Source organism: Geospiza fortis, unplaced genomic scaffold (assembly GCF_000277835.1).
Source record: "Geospiza fortis unplaced genomic scaffold, GeoFor_1.0 scaffold221, whole genome shotgun sequence".
In the NCBI taxonomy this organism is placed as follows: domain Eukaryota; kingdom Metazoa; phylum Chordata; class Aves; order Passeriformes; family Thraupidae; genus Geospiza; species Geospiza fortis.
In genome coordinates, this window is record NW_005054395.1 from 1,546,183 (window position 1) to 1,565,635 (window position 19,453).

A 19,453-nucleotide genomic window follows, 5' to 3' on the forward strand; every position below is an offset into this window, starting at 1 on the left:
GCAGGGCCCGGGCTGAGCCGCGCGAAATTCCGCTTGCTGGGGAGGCCGTCGGGAAGGACGGAGAGGGTAGCGGCAGTCCCAGCGGGAGCAGCGAAGCCTGGCCACCATGGCTTGGAAATGCCTTATTGCTCCCGCTGCGTGCGCTGCTGCCTTCTCCCCTGATCCCTAAGATTAAGGGACGGAGTGTCAAAAGTCTGTTCCGTGTCCGAGATCGACAGTAGACTGACTGCGTAAGGTGACCAGACTTTACTGACTTAAATTATATTTTGGATTCCTTTAGAAGTGACCCTCTGTCTGTCTGCATCTGCTCTCCTTGGGGACTGTGGAGCGGAGAGGTCCCCGCGGACCCCCACTCGCAGTGCTGGGATGAGTTCGGGCGGTCCGGTCGTGGCGCCAATAACTCAATGGCTGCGGGTTCGATCCCCGCCCCGGCCGGTCACGAAACCGTCGGACTCGGTCTTTTTAGGTCCATTTCACATCAGAATATTCTGTGATCCTTGTCGACATGGCAGCTGGTTATGGGAGTTATTTCACTGGGGCTGTGCTTTCAGCCCAGGCCTTGAAAACACTTCAAGAACAAATTATTCCAGCGACTGGGCTGTTATTCCGGCGGCAGCTCTAATGCCAGCCTCTGATAAGGCAGCGCTTAATTACACACTTCATTCATTGACAATAACTCAGCCGTGGGTGGGGGTGTAGGTATAGGCAGGTTTCTTATAGTAATTTCTTTTCATAGTAGTAGCACTTCTAATTATCACACCTAAGATTGAAATGTAATGTTTTGGAGCAATTCTGGTGGAAAGTCCAAAGCTGAGCCTTTCTACGTAGCTGATTGTTATTGTTATTCCCCTCAAGGTGTAGTTCTGAGGCAGCCCCAAGAGTCCAAGGAGGTGTGGGGATATGTGGAGGTTCGGAGCAAGGCCCACATGTTCTGGTGGCTCTACTATGCAAACAACCCAACCAAAGACTTCACAGAGTTACCTCTTGTCTTGTGGCTTCAGGTAAGGTTTGGTGAGAGACACCTTAGCAATAATTCTTTCCATCTGTGCCTGGTTCAGTTTGATATCTGATATTGAACATCAGAATTCAAAACTGCCTGGTTCTAAATGCCTCACCTTGTGAATGTGGTGTTGAGGTTGGGAAAAATAAGGGTGATTTCATTCTGCAGTTGTGGGGTGTTCTCAAGTGTCTGCCTTCCATCAAGTTCGATTGCAATAACAGAGGTTGTTCTTATCTTTTATGTAACAGTAGTGATTTTCATGCCTTGTAATTTCACAGCTCCTTTCCTCGAGTTTGAAGTCTAAACAATGTTCAGAGAGAGAGTAAATAAAATAATCAGAGATTGAGGATGATTTCTAAATGGAAACAATCCCCGTTTGATAAAAGGGATGGTGTGTTCTCCACAGTACATTTCAGAAGTTAATGCTGAATAGAATCACTTGAGGACTTGTTCTTATTCTTTCTGGGTTATTTAATCAGTGTGAAACCCACAGGCTGTACATGCTGATTAAGCTAATGACTTGCAAAGCTCCAGTTAGCAAATAGTTAACTTTTGCACTCCATATTTGGGGAATAAGGTTTTCAAACTGTGCTCACATAGCAGGCAGCTCACCAGAAGCTCTCACAAGTGGGTGACTGCTTCTCTGTTGAATTCTTGCTTTCAGAAATGGTTTGTGTGTGCATAGCCCAAGACCATGAGGAACAGACCCTGCTCTGCAAATTAACGTGTAGTGCAAAAGCCATTCCTAAAAATTGACAATCTGTCATTCTACTTACTGGCTGGCTTGTATTTTTCTTCCATATGTCATATCTGTGCCATGCTGCCTTTTAACATCTGTGTCATTTGATATTTCCCTGCAGGGAGGTCCAGGATCTTCAGGCTGTGGGTATGGGAACTTTGAAGAGATTGGTCCATTAGACAAAGAAATGAAACCAAGAAATACAACCTGGGTACAGTAGAGTTCAGCTTCTAACTGTTAACTACAAATGTTTGTTTGCTTATGTAAGCAGATGATCACTACACAAAAAAACCAGAACAATTTTTCATTTAAAGTTCGGTAGAACTATAATATTTAACGTTAAAATATTGTGGTTATTAAATTAGCTGATAGGAATAGCCTTGTTTAGAACTGAGGGGTAGACATTAATTTGATTTAATGAAGTATGTCTATTCCATGGAACTGTGAAGTGAAATGTCTGGGAAACAGGAGGGAAATTGTAGAAAGTGTTCTTTCAGATCACAGCTTCATTGTGTGCAATCTCAGAGCTTTTTCTGGGTGGCTGGCAGTGTAAAACCTATGGCTTATAGTTACAGGTCCAGTATGGCCTTCAAGGGAAAACAAATTACAGCTGCCTGTGAAGGTGGAAGTTTAATTAGAGCAATATATTTGTGCTCTGAGTTAGCAATAGTCTGAAGTACTCTGGAGTTCCCCTAGGTGACCTGCCTCTGGATCACTGGGAGTTTTTGGGTGTATTTCTCATTACAGATTGGGCAAATTGAAAGACTTTGTTGCACCTAATTTTTCTGCAAGTTTTTTCAGGTCCAGGGATTTGCTGGCTCAGTTAATCATTTGTGCCATCAAAACTTAAATTTTTTTGCTGGTGCTGAACTGAGGTTTTATACAAACCTTCTTTCTGCTTCTACAGTTGCAGGCAGCCAGTGTCTTGTTTGTGGATAATCCTGTGGGCACTGGATTCAGTTATGTGGATGATTGTAGCTTGTTTGCCCAAAACCTTACCACAGTAGTTTCTGATATGATGGTTTTTCTTGGAGAATTCTTCAAGTGTAGACCTGAATTCCAGGTAAGTGAATTGAATTCTTGTTTATTGTTGTATTTTTCTCTGCTTTTGAATAGAATTCAAAAAGAATTAGGGAGCAGACTTCCCGATGAGCAGTGCTTTGCTGTTAGCTAGTGTGTGGTGCAGGTATAACCACTGTCTCTTATTTTCCACATTTCAGAGTTGTATCTTGATTTTGGGTTAGTTAGATAAGCATTGGGGTGGATTATTGTCTATTGAGTGATCTGAGCAGCATATGTAGGATCACAGCTACTTGCAGTTCCAAAATGCTTCAGAACCAACAAATCACCAGGATGTTATGGAAATCCAATGTACAGCTTAAAATGAGAAAAACATTAAATGTTTGATGGTGAGAGGTGAACAGCCAGTGCCTGGGTCCTGTGGGATGTGGGAGATGGTTGGAGGCATCTTCTGCCTTCCATGCAATGAGTTCCTTGTGTGTTTTTCTCTCCCCAGACCATCCCATTCTACATATTTTCTGAATCTTATGGAGGTAAAATGGCTGCTGGGGTTGCTTTAGAGCTGCACAAGGTAAGTACTTGGAGGATACGGTTCACTTTTCACTTCAAAACAGGGAGTGCTACAAGGACTTTTATTTTCTGGAATACACTGTCCCTATTGCCTAATTCACAGTACTACTTACTTTTTTCACTTCATGAAAACTGATTCTAGAGTCATGAATAGCTAAAATTTAATTCTTGGTGTTTTGTTTTGGTTTTCCTCTTATTCTCGAAGGCTGTTCAAAAAGGGACCATAAAGTGCAATTTTATGGGGACTGCTCTTGGAGACTCATGGATTTCTCCTTTGGGTATGTTTAAACTCCTCAAACTGTGGATGATTTGTTGTTGTTATTTTGTTTTTGTTGGGTGTTGGAATCATTCCATGAGTGCCTGAAGTCAAAAAGGCCATCCCTGCCTTAAGTGAATTAACTCTCCAGTGAGTCTGGTAAATCAAGAATAAATACTGCAGCCTTGCAAGTCTTCTTGTGACTGAAGAATCTCTCTTTAGAATGTATCTAGATGAGGAAAAGCCAGAGAGCAAGATCAGCGAGGAGCACACTTGCATCTGAAGTAGAGGGATGGTAAAATGTCCCTACACATCTCCACAGCCTCTGAGGTGTTTTGTAAGAGTCCTGTGCTGGAATGTGACCACCAAGTGATTCACAAGGCTGCAAGTGAGATTTGTGTCTGGTGGAGGATAAAAAGCAAATTCAAGGGCTCTTGGTCCTTCAGTGGTATTGGCAGGGGCAGGCTTCACAGATTCTCTACAGCAGAGAACAATACCAAGCAAACTCTTACCTGTCTGCCATCAGCTGGTCCTTGAGAATTTACAAAGTTGTTATAAAACAGATCTGGTTTATAACTCCGTTTTTCTCTTCTGACTTTTCAAACAGATCAATTTAGATAATTCCCATCCTCTTGTTAAACCTTTGGCACAATGTGCTGCAGTGCTGGGGGGAACATTTTGGTAGAAACATGTTGGTTGCTTTAAATAAATTTCACTGGTTAACTCATAGGGGTTAAATGATGTTGCAGGATTTGTAAAGAACCTGCTCTGTGGTACATAACCTTAGAGTTAAACAGAGCTTACTGATTAATTCATCTCCATTTATTTTGTTCATAAATATTGTTGCCCCAGTAAAGGAGAAGTAAGTTACATCTTACATCAATGATTGATTGTCAGTTTGATGTTTGAAATCTGTTCTGTTTGTTTAGACTCTGTGCTGTCCTGGGGGCCCTACCTTTACAGCACTGTAAGTACCTTCTTAAATTCTTGGTCCTCACCTCATCCCTTGTGCTGCCATACAGTACAAATGGATGTTGAATTTTAAGATTACCTCTTGGCCTGACTAAAACCTTGAAAGCATGGAGGCTGTTAGCAATAAATGGATGTGGAGTTGGAATTGAAGCTCTCCTTCTCTGTGTTTGTCTTCCAGTCTCTCCTTGATGATAATGGTCTAGCAGAGGTGACTGCTGTTGCCAAAGAAATAATGGATGCAATAAATAAAAATCAATATGGGCTGGCTACTGAGCTCTGGGGCAAGGCTGAAGGTGTCATTGAAGAGGTGAGATCTTTGACTAACATTAAGAACTAACTGTTGCCTGGGGAGGCACATGATTTCAACTTATCCTTTCTATGAGTGCTGAGCTGGCATGAATTCTTCAACCCTCTGCCCAGTCATTTTTGCCAGGATTTGTTGTATCCCAGTGCTGATATAAAGGAGTGTTTGCCATGCTCTGCTAGGAGAGTGACAGAGAACGTGGGCAGGAGAGCCCTTGTGGTCTTCCAGAAGTGCACTGAGGTTTCAGCAGACAACTAGTCCTCCTGATTCCACAGTTTCAACTAAAATAAACTATGTCTCCTGGAAAGCTTTGAATATTGAAAACTGCATCCACCAAGACACAAACTTGAAGTTAAGCACACATCTCTATTTGAAGAACTACAATAGGTGGACAGGATGGAAAGGAATCTCAAGTTATGGTCTGTTCCTGTGGGTCACTGCATCTTGTTACTTAGAAAGTTCCAGCATTATAGACTGGTAAAGTTTTGTTTTGGTTTCTCCTGTTAAAATGTCACTCCAAAATCTAATTCTTTGTTACATCTCATTCTTTAGTACATGTAAGGCTCTGTCTTCCTTGGACAGAAAGGCTAATCTGGAGCCACTTCCTTTTTCTCTTTTTTGGACCTTTTTGGTTTTTTGGGTTTTTTTTTTTTTCTGTGATTCATAACTGACAGTGCCTTGCACATCGTTGGTTTCACTTCTTGCTGTTCAGAATGAACTTTTGGTTCCTGTTTTACTTTTCAAATCCATTTGGCTTCCCCTCTCAGTTGTGATGGTGCTGGCAGGTGAAGGCACTGCAGTTCTTCTGCAGTTGCTTTTGTGAGCTGATTTCTGACCTATGCATCAGAACTTTAAAAACTCAAAAATAAAGTGAAGCAGGGCTTCAAGAATCCGGAGTAACTTCTCTAATGGCAACACTGCTCACGTTTGTCCTTGGGTGCAGGCAGCCTCTGTCAGCTGCAGCAGAGCTGCCAGTCTGCAGTGCCTGGGCACATCCAGCTGTCAGCAGCTCCAGAACAGGGGTGGCCATACCCAGCACCACATGCTCGAGGAAGCATTTTAGATTTTGGAGGATTGTAGGTTGGAAGGATGTTGAGCAAGAGCAGCACCACACCAGACCTGGCAGAAGGGGCTGTCTAAGAGCATCACCTGGCACTGCAGCTCTGTGCCATGAGTAATGCAGGGTAAGACTTCCTGTAGCTTCACATCTGCTTCAGAGGGTAAATAGCATCTCTGGCACAACCCATGTGTGAACAACACAAGCTTGAGGAACCTCTTTCCCACCTCTCAAAGCAAATGTAGAACTGAAGTTTTTCCACAAGTATCTTCCTGGTGTGCAGGTAAAGTGACAGGTCACAGGGTCCTTTATTTAGGATTTACTGGTTTTTTTTTTCTTTTCAGGAAAGACTGCTCTTCATCTCTGAGAGATGTTTTTATTAGTGTTACTGAAATTATCTTGTGTTTTCAGAACACAGACAATGTGAATTTTTATAACATCTTGACTAAGGAGGTTCCAGAAGTGAAATCAGATGAACAAGAAAATCTCCATCTCAGTAAGTTATTTAAATACTTGAACTTCTGAGGCCCTGTGTTTCCATTCACATACTTTCAGCTCTAACAGTGGAAAGAGTCTCAGTGTAGCACATCCTTAAAATGGATGTTGATATTCTCTTGAGCAGAACTTGTTTGCTGTTGCATAAGTAGGGACAGATAGGAATGTGGAACAACCCTATAGATGACACCTCCACCTATACATCCTGCACAAATTACAGCAAGGAAGCAGTCAGTATAATTGCAACATTGTTTCATGACCTTTTAAGTTACTTCCTCTTACTGTCTTTCATTTCTGTCTTTAACACAGGACACCAGAGTGTCTCATCAGTAGAAACAGGCTGATTAAATTATTGCTCCATGATTTTTTGTGCATCAATGTGAAAAACACATGTGTAGAACTTCTTTCAAACTCTTTTTCTGTTGGCTTCATAAGGGAAGGTGAAATAAACTCCTGAAAGTAAAACACTGGAGCTCAAAAATAACTGGTCTGTTGAGAAGAGCCAAGTGGTTAAAGCAGATGCCCAGAAAAAGTGCAGTGTTAGCTAAAAGTAGGAATGGATGGGCTCTTCCTGTATCATCCTGCCCTAAATAAGGGTTGACTGCAGTGGTTTCTAGTAAAAGTAAGCAAATCTCTCTCTGTGGTGCTGCAATTTCATTAGAAAAGGGTTTGTTGGCCATGATTGACACTGAAGATTGTTATCTGTGCAGGATGGTGTGTTAAGTGTGTGTGTTCCCTTTTTTCAGTGCGGCTTTACCAGCACCATGTCAGAAAAATGCATCAGAGCAGCCTCGATGAGCTGATGAATGGGCCCATCAGAAAGAAGCTGATGATCATTCCTGACTGTGTGAAGTGGGGAGGTACTTTCCTGTCTGCTCACCTGATGAGCTCATTACCACTGTTTTACAGTATTGCATCCTGTAGGAGAATACTCTGGCAACTGGTCTCATTGACTTGTAGTTGTCCATGGGGCTAAGGAGGGGATTTATTCTCAGAAATGAAGATGTTGTGGGGCAGGCCTGTGGGAGCAAGTGTGGTTCTGGTTCTGATTCTGCTGCTCGTATCTATCTTTAGCCAAAAATACAGGGGGAGGGAGGAAGATCCTCTGTATTTCAGGAACTGGTTTCTGTCTTTCATGCAGTCTTGCTGAAACTCCTGTCAGTTTTTCTGTGCCAGAAGTCTGGTATCATATAATGATAGATCTTACAGAGGAGGGGATGTAAAAGAGGCTTAAAGGGCTGATGTCAGCACTCTGTGTGTGTAAATGGGAGCCAGAAACTACAGCACTGTCTGTGAGCTCCAGTGGGAGCACAGCTGCTGTCTGGTCCTCCTGTTCCTCAGACTTATAAATCACTGCCACTTTTGGCTAGGATTGTTTTTTGTGCAGCTGTGAACTCCATTTTAAAGCCTTTAGCCTGTGCTTCTCTCCCAGCTTGGGGATACATCCTTCATCACTTAAAATTTGTTTTTCTGGTTCCAACCAGGTCAGTCCAAACAGGTCTTTGAGAACATGGCTGAGGACTTCATGAGACCCGTCATCGATATTGTTGATCAGCTTTTGGCAGCCAATGTCAGTGTTACAGTCTATAATGGGCAGCTGGACCTCATTGTTGACACCATGGGTGAGGAACCTTTTCACTGGGGGTGGAAACAGAACATGTGATGAGTAGAATGTGGAGCTGTCAGTATATTGGTACCCAGATTTCTCCAATCTCCTGTGCAAACCTCTTATCTAACTAGCAGTGTTTAAGTACTACAGTCATAAATGAGCAGCACTTAGGACGTTTTGCTTATATCCCTCTGAGAGAGGCAAATCCTTTACCTCCATTATACTGTTGAGAAATGGATCTGCCACATCAGTAATTGCTTGTTTCAGTGAAGCTAATAATTCACTTAATCCTCCTGGATAAGCACATAGATGTGTATGTGTGAATGCTCATTCATAGGCAAAGAATGCTGGTAATTAATGAGGGAGGGTGCAGTGATCACACCTGCTCTCAGTGTAGGCTCCTGCACACCTAGGGCTTTGTTTGCTGCTTGCAAGATGCTGGTTTGGTCCAGGGGCAGTTTGGGAGCCAGGCCAAGTGCTGCTGAAATGCCTCACAAGGGTGCTGTGCTCCCTTCTGCTGGTCTTCTCTCACCAAGTTAAAGAATCTGCAGTCAGAGACTCCACAAACACCTTCCTATGCTGTGAAAGGCTTTATTCCTTGTATGTCTCTGTCCACTTAGATATTCAAATGCCCTTCATGAACAACACAGCAATCAATAAATCCAGGAAGCATGGTATTTAGGCTGTCAAAACAGATTAGCAGTTAGTGATGCTCCAGTTTATCACATTTTCATCTAAAATTGAGCTGCAGTTAACATGTAAATTCTTCCTGCAGCTCACAGGTAGGCTAATTCAATTCTAGGCTTTGTCCCCCTTGGAGTCCTAGAATTGATCTTGTTGCTGTCTTGACCTTCACCTTCTCTAGCAGCCCCTGAAACAGAAAGCCTTTTCAGTCTCCTCTCAATGAGTGTCCAACAAACAGAAACAGTGCCTCTTCTGATTTCCAGGAGGGGAACTTGGTATGGCTGATCCCTCTCCATGGCAGGACATTCAAGGTGTTTGAGGTGCAAAGTGAAATATGTTGGAATTTCTAGGGCTGCAGAGCCTCCAGGAAGCACATGTTCAACTTGTATAATCCTAAATCCATTTCATACACACCTTCACTGTTTACTTATTCCCTTCTCCCCTCCATTGATTTGTTTCAGTTTGTCCTGAATTTTCCTAGGCATAAGAAAATTGGTTTTAGGATCTGAACACACAGACTCTGTGCAAACACTGCTGTTCTGGTATCCAGTTCAGGGGATGTCCAGCTGAACTGGACTCCCAAGCTGCTGTGGAACCAAGTATTGGTAGTTTCTAAGTATTGGTAATCAATGCTGTCTCTTGTTTCCAACAGGCCAGGAGGCATGGATCCGGAAACTGAAGTGGCCTGATTTGGAGCAGTTCAGCCAGAAAAGGTGGAAGGCACTCTATGTGTCTCCAGAATCCACTGAGACTGCTGCTTTCCACAAGGCCTATAAGAACTTTGCTTTCTTCTGGATTCTCAAGGCTGGGCACATGGTAAATAATAAAGTCCTTGGGGTGGAATCAGCAAGAAGGCTGAAGATGTGTGTGTAGCTGCTGTCTGCTTCATCATAGCAGCTGCTTATCCTGTGCTTTTCTCTGTGCTAGGTACCAGCTGACCAAGGAGAGATGGCACTCAAAATGCTCAGGATGGTGACTCAGCAGCAGCACTAGGGAGGGGAGCTCATCTGGCTTCCTGTCCAGCAGCAGGGCTCTGCAGGAGTGTGAATCTGGGTCCTAAGCCAAAGGAGGCACAGTGGCTGTTTGGGCACACAGCCTCCCTCATCTTGCTGATAATGTGCACAAGTGCTTGTGGAAAGATGTTTTTTTTTTCCTTGAATGAGTTATTGCTTTTGAATTTTTAAGCTGTGATTTGCTGCCTTAACATTGTTCATAAATGACTCTTCCAGAGGGAAGTCCCCTGTCATAAAGAACAAGCCCTGAACCTTTGCCTTGGAAGGATTTTGTGCTCTTGCCCTTCCCTGAATGCTCCCTTGTCTGTTTGCACACCAAGAGTAAAACTGATTTGACTTGATTTGCTTTGTGTTCCTCTGGGAGAGCTGACCTGCTTCATGAGGCTGTGGAATGTTCCTTCCTTTGTCCTCAGGCTTGAGTCACCTGGCTGGATTCAAGATGAAGCCATGGAAATGCCAGGACAGAGGACCTGCCCTAGAGGAATCACAGTCCATCTCATCTTGCTGAGGTGCCTGAATTAGGATCCAGGATTCTTCAGACTTCCTGTGCTCTGAAGAGAGAAGAACATCCCACAGAGGAGGATTTTCCATTTTCATCTGACCATTTGTTTCTTGTTTCCATTCTTCTTTATGCCCACTGCTCAAACTTTGCCTTTATCCTCAACACCTGAAGCACATCCAGCAGAAATTCCTGCTTTTCTGTATCCTGAAGCAGAAGGCCTTTGGTACAAGAGGGTATTAAAAGAGTCCCAACAGACAGAAGCTTCTTAAAACCTTCTGGGTTTAGCCAGAAGGAAAGGAGCATTATTTGAGTAATAACAGCATAGTTCTGAAATATTACAGGAGTGTTTAAAAGATGGATATACAAAATCTTGATCCATGTCTTTTGGATATTTTTTTAAGTCTTGCAGAGACCTATTATTTTGAAACATTTTTTTAAATAATACATAGTCAAGAAGAGACTGGTCAGACATTTGACTTTTGCTGTGGAGCATGAAGTACTTGTTTTATATTGGTGTCTGATAGGAGGCACAACAGCTCCATCCAGCTGTCAGAAACTCACTTCAGCCACTGACACTGTCATGAAATACCTGATAGCACTGTCTTAGCAAGAACTGAGGCACTGTCCTGGTTTAGGGCAAATTTGTGAGGAAACTCCAAAAGGGGTTCCTCTAGAAAGCAGATTCAAGTCCTTCCCTCTACTGGTTTGGGAAAAGATTTCCTTGGAGAAGAGTGGGGAAAAAAACTGTTTATTTAACAAGCAAAGTATTCACAAGCATAAAAAGTGAGTAATATTAAACAATAAAACCTCTCTCTGTTCTGAAGAGATGGCAAATTTAGGAAGTCCTTGTTGCTGGGTGTAGCTTGGCTTGCTCAGTCTCTTATCAGTCCCTCTGGTGCTGGAGAAGGCTGTGACCAGGCCCAGGTGGGCCACAGGTGTGAGCTCCCAAGGTTTCCTGGGTTTTCAGTCCAGAGCAGGTTTGAACACTTCCAAGAAAAAAAAAAAAAAACCACAGTCCTGGGAACTTTGCTGCCTCAGCTAGCTAAAGAAATAAAACTAACTAAAAAGCAAAGGAGAGCTCTCTTCTGCTGTCTGTCTGTGCTGCAGACAACACATCTCAGGGGAGAAAAATGCTGAAGCTCTCTGTCTCTATGTTTTGAAAACAACCACCTCAGACATTTCACTGCTTCTCCTTCTCCCACTTCACCCTCAGATCTAGTTTTAAAGGTGCAAAACTTATTTCTGGGCTGAATAGACAAATGGGGATACAATTCAGCATCATAAAGTAACCCTAGGACAGGCCCAAGGCTGTGTGAGCACGTGTGCAGTCACCCAGCAGCTGCACTATTGGTACCTAATAATTGCTTTCCTTTTTCATGTTCCCTTCTTGTATTCTTGAGACCTTTAGCAATGCAGATCCAGATTTGTTTTTTGAAATACTCTTTTCAATAAATGGGTCTAATTCATTTCTCTTCAGCATCACATTGATTTCACTGCTTGAAAATGACATTATTTTCTGCTTTGGCTTTTAGGTGAACAGGAGGAGGTTGCTACCAGTGTGTAAATTTGCATATCTGCATTCTTTGAATATTTTTAAATAATTTCCCTAGCAAATCAGTATGTTTTTTGCCTGGGTAATATGCTGGTTTGGGCTGGGATAGAGTTAATTTTCTTCCTAGTAGATAGTATGGGCTATGTTTTGGATTTGTGCTGGAGATTGTTGATAACACTGTTGTGTTCTAGTTGTGGCTGAGCAGTTCTGACAAGGCCTTTTCTGCCCAGCAGTGAGGGGCCTTTTGGGAGCACAAGGAGTTGGAGGGGACACAGCCAGGACAGCTGAACCTCACTGACCCAAGGGAGGTCCCAGGCCAGGGGTGTCATGCTCAGCTGGGGGAGAAGAAGGAAGGGGGGACACTGGGGGTGATGCTGTTTGTCTTCCCAAGTAACTGCTGCATGTGATGGAACCCTGCTTCCTTGGAGACCTGCCTGCGCATGGGAAGTGGTGAATGAACTCCTTCTTTTGATTTGCTTGTTGCCTATTAAACTGTCTTTATTTCAGCACATGAGTTTTCTCACTTTTACCCTTCAGTTTCTCCCCCATCTGTCTCGGGGGAAAGTAAGTGGGCAGCTCTGTGGTGTTTGTTTGCTGCCTGGGGTTAGACCATGACAGCAGTTAGAGTTGGTCCTCAGTCCTGTTGTATACAACATTCTGCATTAATCCTAAATTAATACTGTAGGGCCTGAGAGAGGAAAATAACTGAGAAGGTGGTCTCTTCAGAAAGCAGCATTTTGTGCTGTTCTCACCTCTCTTTATCAAATGGGACATTGATTCATTTGCCATGGGCTGGTGCTCAGTCACAGGCTTGAGGCATCTGTTCCTTCTCCTGCTTTGTTTTAGCTTCAGCAGGTTTTTCTGTTGGCAGAGACAGCTTGTGATGAAAAAAGGTGGTGTCAAGAAGGCTGGTGGTAACGATTTGTTGGGTTTAGGGGCTATGCCAAATCCAAATGTGCTAGAATAAAAACACTTGCCTATGGAGACAGGCTTTTAACTAGGGTTCATTTAAATGCAAACAACAAAGCAGCAATCCATTAGCATCAAGGAAAATTTGTTTTACTCCAGTAAAGGCTTTGTCACGGGTGTGTCACAGCTCTAGATCCTCACAAAGGTAGGTCACCTGCCCAGCAGATGCTGTAAGTAATCAGTTGTTTTGAAAGGAGTTCAGGTCCTGCTGTGTATCTGATTGGCAGTGACATCATTTGTCCACTTTGATTTCATGCACTGTGCCTTTTCCAGATAAGGGCAGTCACTTGGCAAATCCATTAGAGTGATTCATTCTAAATATTATAAGATAATTACAGATACTGGATCAGTCTGAAGAAAACAGCCCAGTCTTTGTATTTCATCCTCTGCAGCTGCAGGCTCTGATTGCATAGGTAGCCTGACAGCCACTGAATTATTTTGCTCACCATCAGTTTAAGTTAATTTTCACAGAAACAGATCTCTGTTAAAAATCAGTAATTCAGCATGCTGCTTCAGCATGAACAGTTTTGGCTTGCTATAACAATCTACCTTCTCCAAGCCAGAGAAAAAAACTTAGAAGTTTCTTTCAAAGCCACAACAAAAGAATGTCTGTGTACTGAAGCAAGATGGAAATCTTGGAGCACTTCTTCATTGTCATGTTGTATCTATTATCCTGTAAATATTCTTATGTATGGCAGCACAATTTTTATGTGTCACTTCTGAACTCTGAGACACATTCATGATTTTCCAAAAGGGATTCAGGAATGGAGTAGCAATTTATCTGGCCCACAAACTGATGCAGAAGCAGTAAGAACTTCAATAGAGCAGAGATCACCCTCAAAAGTTTCTCTGAATCTGGTTTAACATTTGCTGTATGACAGATTTGATAGTTAAGGAGTAGTTACAGGTCTTGTGGAGGGACAAATGAACCATTTGGTCGTTGCTTGGAGAGGATTTTTTTCCTTTCTGGTAGGTGATTGAGGTAGCAGAGAACCGTGTTGGAGGAGAAGGGGTGTGTTAGCATGAACAGCCTAATGCAGCAGTTTTCAATCAGGCACCTAAAATATTGCCAAGGAAAGCAAAGCATCCTGACATATTTCATATATTGACTGTTACTCTTCACTGTGTTCAAGTAATTCAGTGGCAAGCATTAGCAGAACTGATTATTGAATTAACTATAGCAATGGTCTAAACCAGTTGGGAATACTGCTAAGCCATGTCCCACCCATAGGGGACTTCAGAACTTCCAGCACTGGTCTGAAATGCTCCTAAAGTGGTAATCTTCAGGCCATGCCTTTTTATTCACTCCTCCTAACCTACCTGAGGCTGGAGAATAAGGCACTATAAGGGCACAGTGCTGTATCTCAGAAAACCAAAAACATACAGATTCCAGCTAATGTGTCAGCTCTGTTATTCAGTATTTCCATCTTATTATTGCACAATTCTGGATGCAAAGTATACTTGTGGTAAGGCAAGCTTTAGGATGTAGGACTTGTCCGAATTTCTGTTGGATGTCACGTTGGCAAACACAAGTACAGGTTCACAGGGGACGTGAAAAAACAAGGCCAGAGTGACTGTACAGCAGAGAGGCAAACATCACACTTTTACTGAAGCTGGTCCAAATCCAAGAACTCATTTCTCTTCTCCCCTAGTTTTTATCCTCCAGTTTCAACACCAACATTTATAGGTAGATTCTGTTCTGAATAGGGCTGTATCAGTTTTTAAATGCTGTGAATCCTCTAAGAGGCAGCTGGAATAATTCCATCTGCAAGCTGTAGTGCCTAGACTTGACAGTGCCTACCAGTCATTTCTGAAGGCAGCTATAAAGGTATAAAGTTCATCTCTAAAGGTATAAAGGTGCTAGAACCAGCCTGGTTAAGCTGCTTTTCTATTGCTTCTTTGGTCCTGAAGTGTTCTTTTTAGGGCTATTTCTCTACAAGCTGGTTGCAGAGTGTCTGTGAACCAGACTCTGCTCACCAGCATTAGCCCCAGTTGGCCTGTGGATGGTCACAGCAATAAAGATTCTGCACCTACATTCTCCTGTATAAATACTTTTGTTCTGTGCTTTATCTCCCATTATCAGCCATTTTGGACTCATCTCCCTCCATCTGTTTGGAGTCAACACAAGTGATGACTGACATTAGTATCAGTATGGTATACCATGTTCTAATTTTATTATTCTTTCCCATTTCTCCTTGCTGAATACAGCAATATCTGGGATTAAAATTCCTGTAGTCAGCTCTACTAAAACTGCAGATGGAATGTATGTATTCAGATGTGTATAGTCTATCTTGGATAGGACAAAATAAACAAAGCTGTAGACGCTTAATTTGAAGCAGTAAAAGATGAGTTTCAACTGTTTATATGTTGTGTTATGGGTGAGCTAGGCTAAAAGAATACATTGGCTGGTGCATCCTCAGTCTGTTACAGCTGTTAGATGATTTTAACAAATTGAGGGAAGGAAAAGAGAAAAAAAGTCTTTGGGAATCTGGGGCTTAGGCCTATTAATGTGATTTCCTTGTTAGAGCCAGAGAGGGATGTCTGTGTGTCAGCTATCAGCACAATTTGGGGTAGAAGTTGAAAAGTGCATCACTGCTGTTACTACACTGGGTCTGCTTTTCACAGAGTTTTCCTGGAGCTTTAAACATTTTATTGCTTTCAAGAGGTTGCCAGATGCAACTGTATGTTATAATCTGAGGGAAATGTAAGCCTGCCCAATTGCTTGGAGCTGGTCAGAGAGAAGTGGGCAGGTGCTGTCCTTTCCCTGGGGCAGCAGGGAGGTTTCTGGGATGTACCAAGAGGAGAGGCTTGGCCCCAGGGCATCTGGAGGACTGTGGGATGTGGAGGAGGGAGAAATCTCATCCATTCACCTCACTTTAGGTATGATTCTTCTTGCCAGCCTCGGCAGGTGCATGCCTCGGTTGGTGACAAACGTGCAGTGGAGTGACCGGCCACTCGGTGGAGTCAGGAGACCTCGGAATGCCAGGGGACATGCTGGCCTTGGCATCTGCAGCCCTGCTGCTGTCCCTGGGAACACAGGGAATATTCCTTTGATCCTGTGAATTCCCACTGGAATCGGCTTTATGGGAACCTCGACACGGGATTGTTTATTTTACCTGTAACTTCGGGAGAACAGGTAGTTTGGTCTTTGGGTAGTATGTGCTGTAAGGAGAAACAAATAAGGCATTCATGTGTTTGAATTTAGTGCAGTTGCTCTCTAGCTGGGCTTATCTGACAGAGTTTTGCTCATGCCTAATTCATAATCTGGCAAGAATGCTGTTGAAATCAAGCAAGAGCATTCATACTGTGTAAAATTAAACCAGTAAAACTTTTACAAGGTGAGGTCCTAAAGCATTAAGAAAAGTTCAAAGGAAGATCCTTGCCTATAGAAATATTTTTCAAAAATTTTTAAGTTTTGTTCTTGCTGTTTAACTTTTTATAATAGAAAAATAGATTAGAGGAAAGGCAGTAAAAAAATCAAGTCTCTTGCTTCTGTTCCAAACTTAATTAAGCTAGTCTGAGAAAACTCCATTACTTCTTGAGTAATATTTTTAAGTTCTCAGGAGCAAAGGTGTTAATAAGCTGATTATTTCTGCCTGTTACCTGTTGTTTATGATATTTAATGTCCAGTTGATAAAGTACATCTGTTATCTGTGGTTAACCAAAGCAGTCAATGGGAAACAGGATTTGATTAAAAATACAGTAAGACTATGAGAAGCCAAATATTCAAGGAGGGATATATTGGGTGTACTATAAAGAGAAATTGTACTGTGAAGCTGTTCTTAAGGGCTGGTCTCTGGATGTGGCTGGAACACAACCAGAATTGTAGCTTGGGCCATCAGCCCTGGGGAGTGCCCTCCTTAGACAGTGTTTCTGACACCAGATTACAATTTGCTATGTGAGTGGAACTGACATTGATGGAAAAGCAGCTGATTGTAAAGAAATCCTGCAAATAACAGCCATGGCCTGTGGTATGCAATGAAATATTTCCTCTTGAACTATTTACTCTTAGCATGCAAATATGGTAGCACCACCACTAGTCATATTTCAAGTTCTAGAAAGAAACTAGAGTGGCAGTATGTAAAATATTGATTTCACATAGTTCTTGAGTCAAATGGAGAAGTTGCCAATTATCTCTGATTAAACAGGTAGTTAGATATACCAGTAAGGGAAAATAGCCCACTGGTGCATGTCCTACCTAGAAGTGGAGAAGCAGGGATGAGCAAGGAGCAATGACAGCTACACCACTGGAAATAAAAAACAACCTCCTGGATTCAGCCCTAAAAACTTCACCTTGGCAGAGCAGCTGCCCAGCAAGTGGGTGGCAAGTGTTTGGTTCACTGTCCTGATTTTAGTCCCTATGGGACACCCCCAGCTTTAAGATCACAGACCCTTACTGACAGCATCTCTCATCCCAATTCTCCCGTGTTCACTGCTATCAAATCATCTCCCAGCTGTCAAATATTTGCTCCACATGTTCAGCTGTCTGCAATGACAGCTTCTACAACCTTTCCAGCTCTCTTATCAGCTTCGTTCCAGTGCTTGCTGTCACTCAGGCTGTCTGTGGCAGTCCTTGGACTTCAGCACTAATTCCTCAAACCCCAGTGTCTAAACCCAAATCTTCATCCCCTGAATCCACCCATTCCAAGTTAGTGCAAGACTGACACAGATTTTAATGATGACAGTTTTGATCTAAATCCCTGTTGCCCCTTACTTGGATATCCAGACCAAGTTCCTTCATCTTCCAGCAGAAGGTAAAGGAGAGTCAGTGGAAATTAACTGGATTTCATGAAATTGAGCACAACCCCTCTGAGGTGTGGGAACTCTTCCTCTGGTCATGACAGACAGGAATATTCCTTTTTTAAAATTTTTTCCTACCACAACATTTATTGTGACTCCACTTCCCAGTCTGGGCACAGCTGCCCACCTGCACACAGAGAGGGCAGTCAGAGCAAGGAGTCACTGAGACAATCGCAGCAAATGAGGTGGGACAGTGACACAGATGTGCTCTGAGCCTTTGAAGAGGTTGAACTGACTTCAGAGCAGTTAGACTAACAGGAGCTGATTCCTGGTGTCTTCCCACAACTCCAAGGGCTACCAGCTCACAGATTTTTGAATAGGTGTCCCCAGGGTGTGCTGAGCTCAATCCCCACATAACCTGAAGAGTTCAAGGGTCTCAAGATAAAAGCTAAACATCCCCACATCTCAAGAATCCTGCTCTAACTAGACAGCTTCAGAGAAGATTGCTGATCAAATATTCTGCTTCCCTTTTTCCTTTCACATCTCCTCTACTTCTTCAGAAATTCTTTGCTTCCCAAGGTTCATATCTGATCTCCGCACTTTGATTTTTTTTCCCCAGACTGGAAAGACCGTTTAGTACATCAGTGAGTGAAAGGAGAACTCTTCTGAGATTTTTTTTTTGTAAAAAATAAAGGAAGATCAAAGTGGCAGAGGCTCTGGAACCAGCTCCTTATCTCTCTGAGGGTGGATATGTGGGGAATTGTATTGCTGTCACTGTGTTCTTGATTGACAAGTGATTTGCAGGCTACAGGGCTGTCAAGCCAGCCTCTTTCCAAACCTTAAATTTGCACATAAAAGTGATGAGAGACTCGTGCTCAAAGAAATAAAACTTCCTGAGAACACACTGGTTTCTACAAGAGATAAATTTGAGCAGATTGCTCTAATAATGGAATTTTCAGGGTTGTTAAGGGCCATATGGACCTCTCCTACTGCAAGAAGCAAATGAATGGATACTGTCTCGATTCAAAACCTGCTGCACTTACATGGTCATTTTAGTTGGACAGCTTTATCAATCACCTACAGAACGTCACTCAGTGATTGATGGTCACCTGCCCTCAGCATCCATAGCACGAAGGCAGTGCTGGCAGAGGCAGTGAGTACCTGAGCCTGATCAGCCAGAGCTCCTTCCTCCCCTAGAGCTGCTCTCATCATGCCTGGTCTGACAGCAGAAACCAGAGCCATCCCCCGTCTCCCCTCTGGCAGCTCACAGCTGTGGGCTTCAAAGGCAGCCCAAAACACTCTTGAAAGAAAGAAAAGGGGCAGAGCAGAGAGATCAAATTAAAACCCAGCCATGGAGCACAGCAGTTGCAGGCGGCTTTAATAAGGAATCCTGCAAAGGCAGGGACCTCCTTTCGTTCCCGCTCTGTGTGATTAAAGCGGGGGTGGGCAGTGGCAGTGCCCAGCCAAGCGGGGATCCTTCCCCGGCTCTGCCTGCTCGCTTGAGCGCAACGGAGCTGCGCTTGTCCTGCCTTGCCTTAATTGCCCTTAACTCTCTACACTCGGCTTTTCCCGTCTACCCTGGAACTATTCAGACCAGGCTTTTTCTAAGAAAAAATATTGCAGTGTGACTGGTGTTTTATTTGGGGTGTCGGACCGAGGTACGGAGCAGTGAAGGGGCTGCAAAGGGGTCCGTGCGCTGCCGCAGAGCCCTGGGGATGCCAGGCCAGCGGCGTCCCGGGCTGCTGCTGCTGTCACTGTCCTCCTGTGCACCCTGCCTCTCTCCCTGCCCGTTCCCTGCTCCTCAGGCAGCTTCCCTGCCATCGCCGCTGTTCCCACATCCCGTCCCGCTGTGCCCCGGGTCCCGCTGTCCCCTCAGTCTCTGTGGTCACGGTCCCGCTGTCCCCAGTCCCCCTATCCCCGGTCCCGCTGTGTCCCCGGTCCCGCTGTCCCCCCGCTCTCTGTCCCCCCGGT

At 43.6% G+C, this 19,453-nt stretch overlaps 1 protein-coding gene across 1 annotated transcript; it reads left to right on the forward strand.

Annotated features, from left to right (window-relative positions):
- Positions 1–505: 505 nt before the first annotated feature.
- SCPEP1 (serine carboxypeptidase 1) lies at positions 506–11,700 on the forward strand. The gene is made up of 13 exons (XM_005425735.3): positions 506–515; positions 856–1,001; positions 1,861–1,950; positions 2,647–2,802; positions 3,256–3,330; positions 3,535–3,607; positions 4,515–4,552; positions 4,736–4,864; positions 6,330–6,414; positions 7,160–7,273; positions 7,898–8,035; positions 9,359–9,522; positions 9,634–11,700. Exons 1-13 carry the CDS (start codon positions 506–508, stop codon positions 9,697–9,699), a joined length of 1,284 nt encoding a protein of 427 aa, XP_005425792.2. The 3' UTR covers positions 9,700–11,700.
- The last annotated feature ends 7,753 nt before the right edge of the window (positions 11,701–19,453 follow it).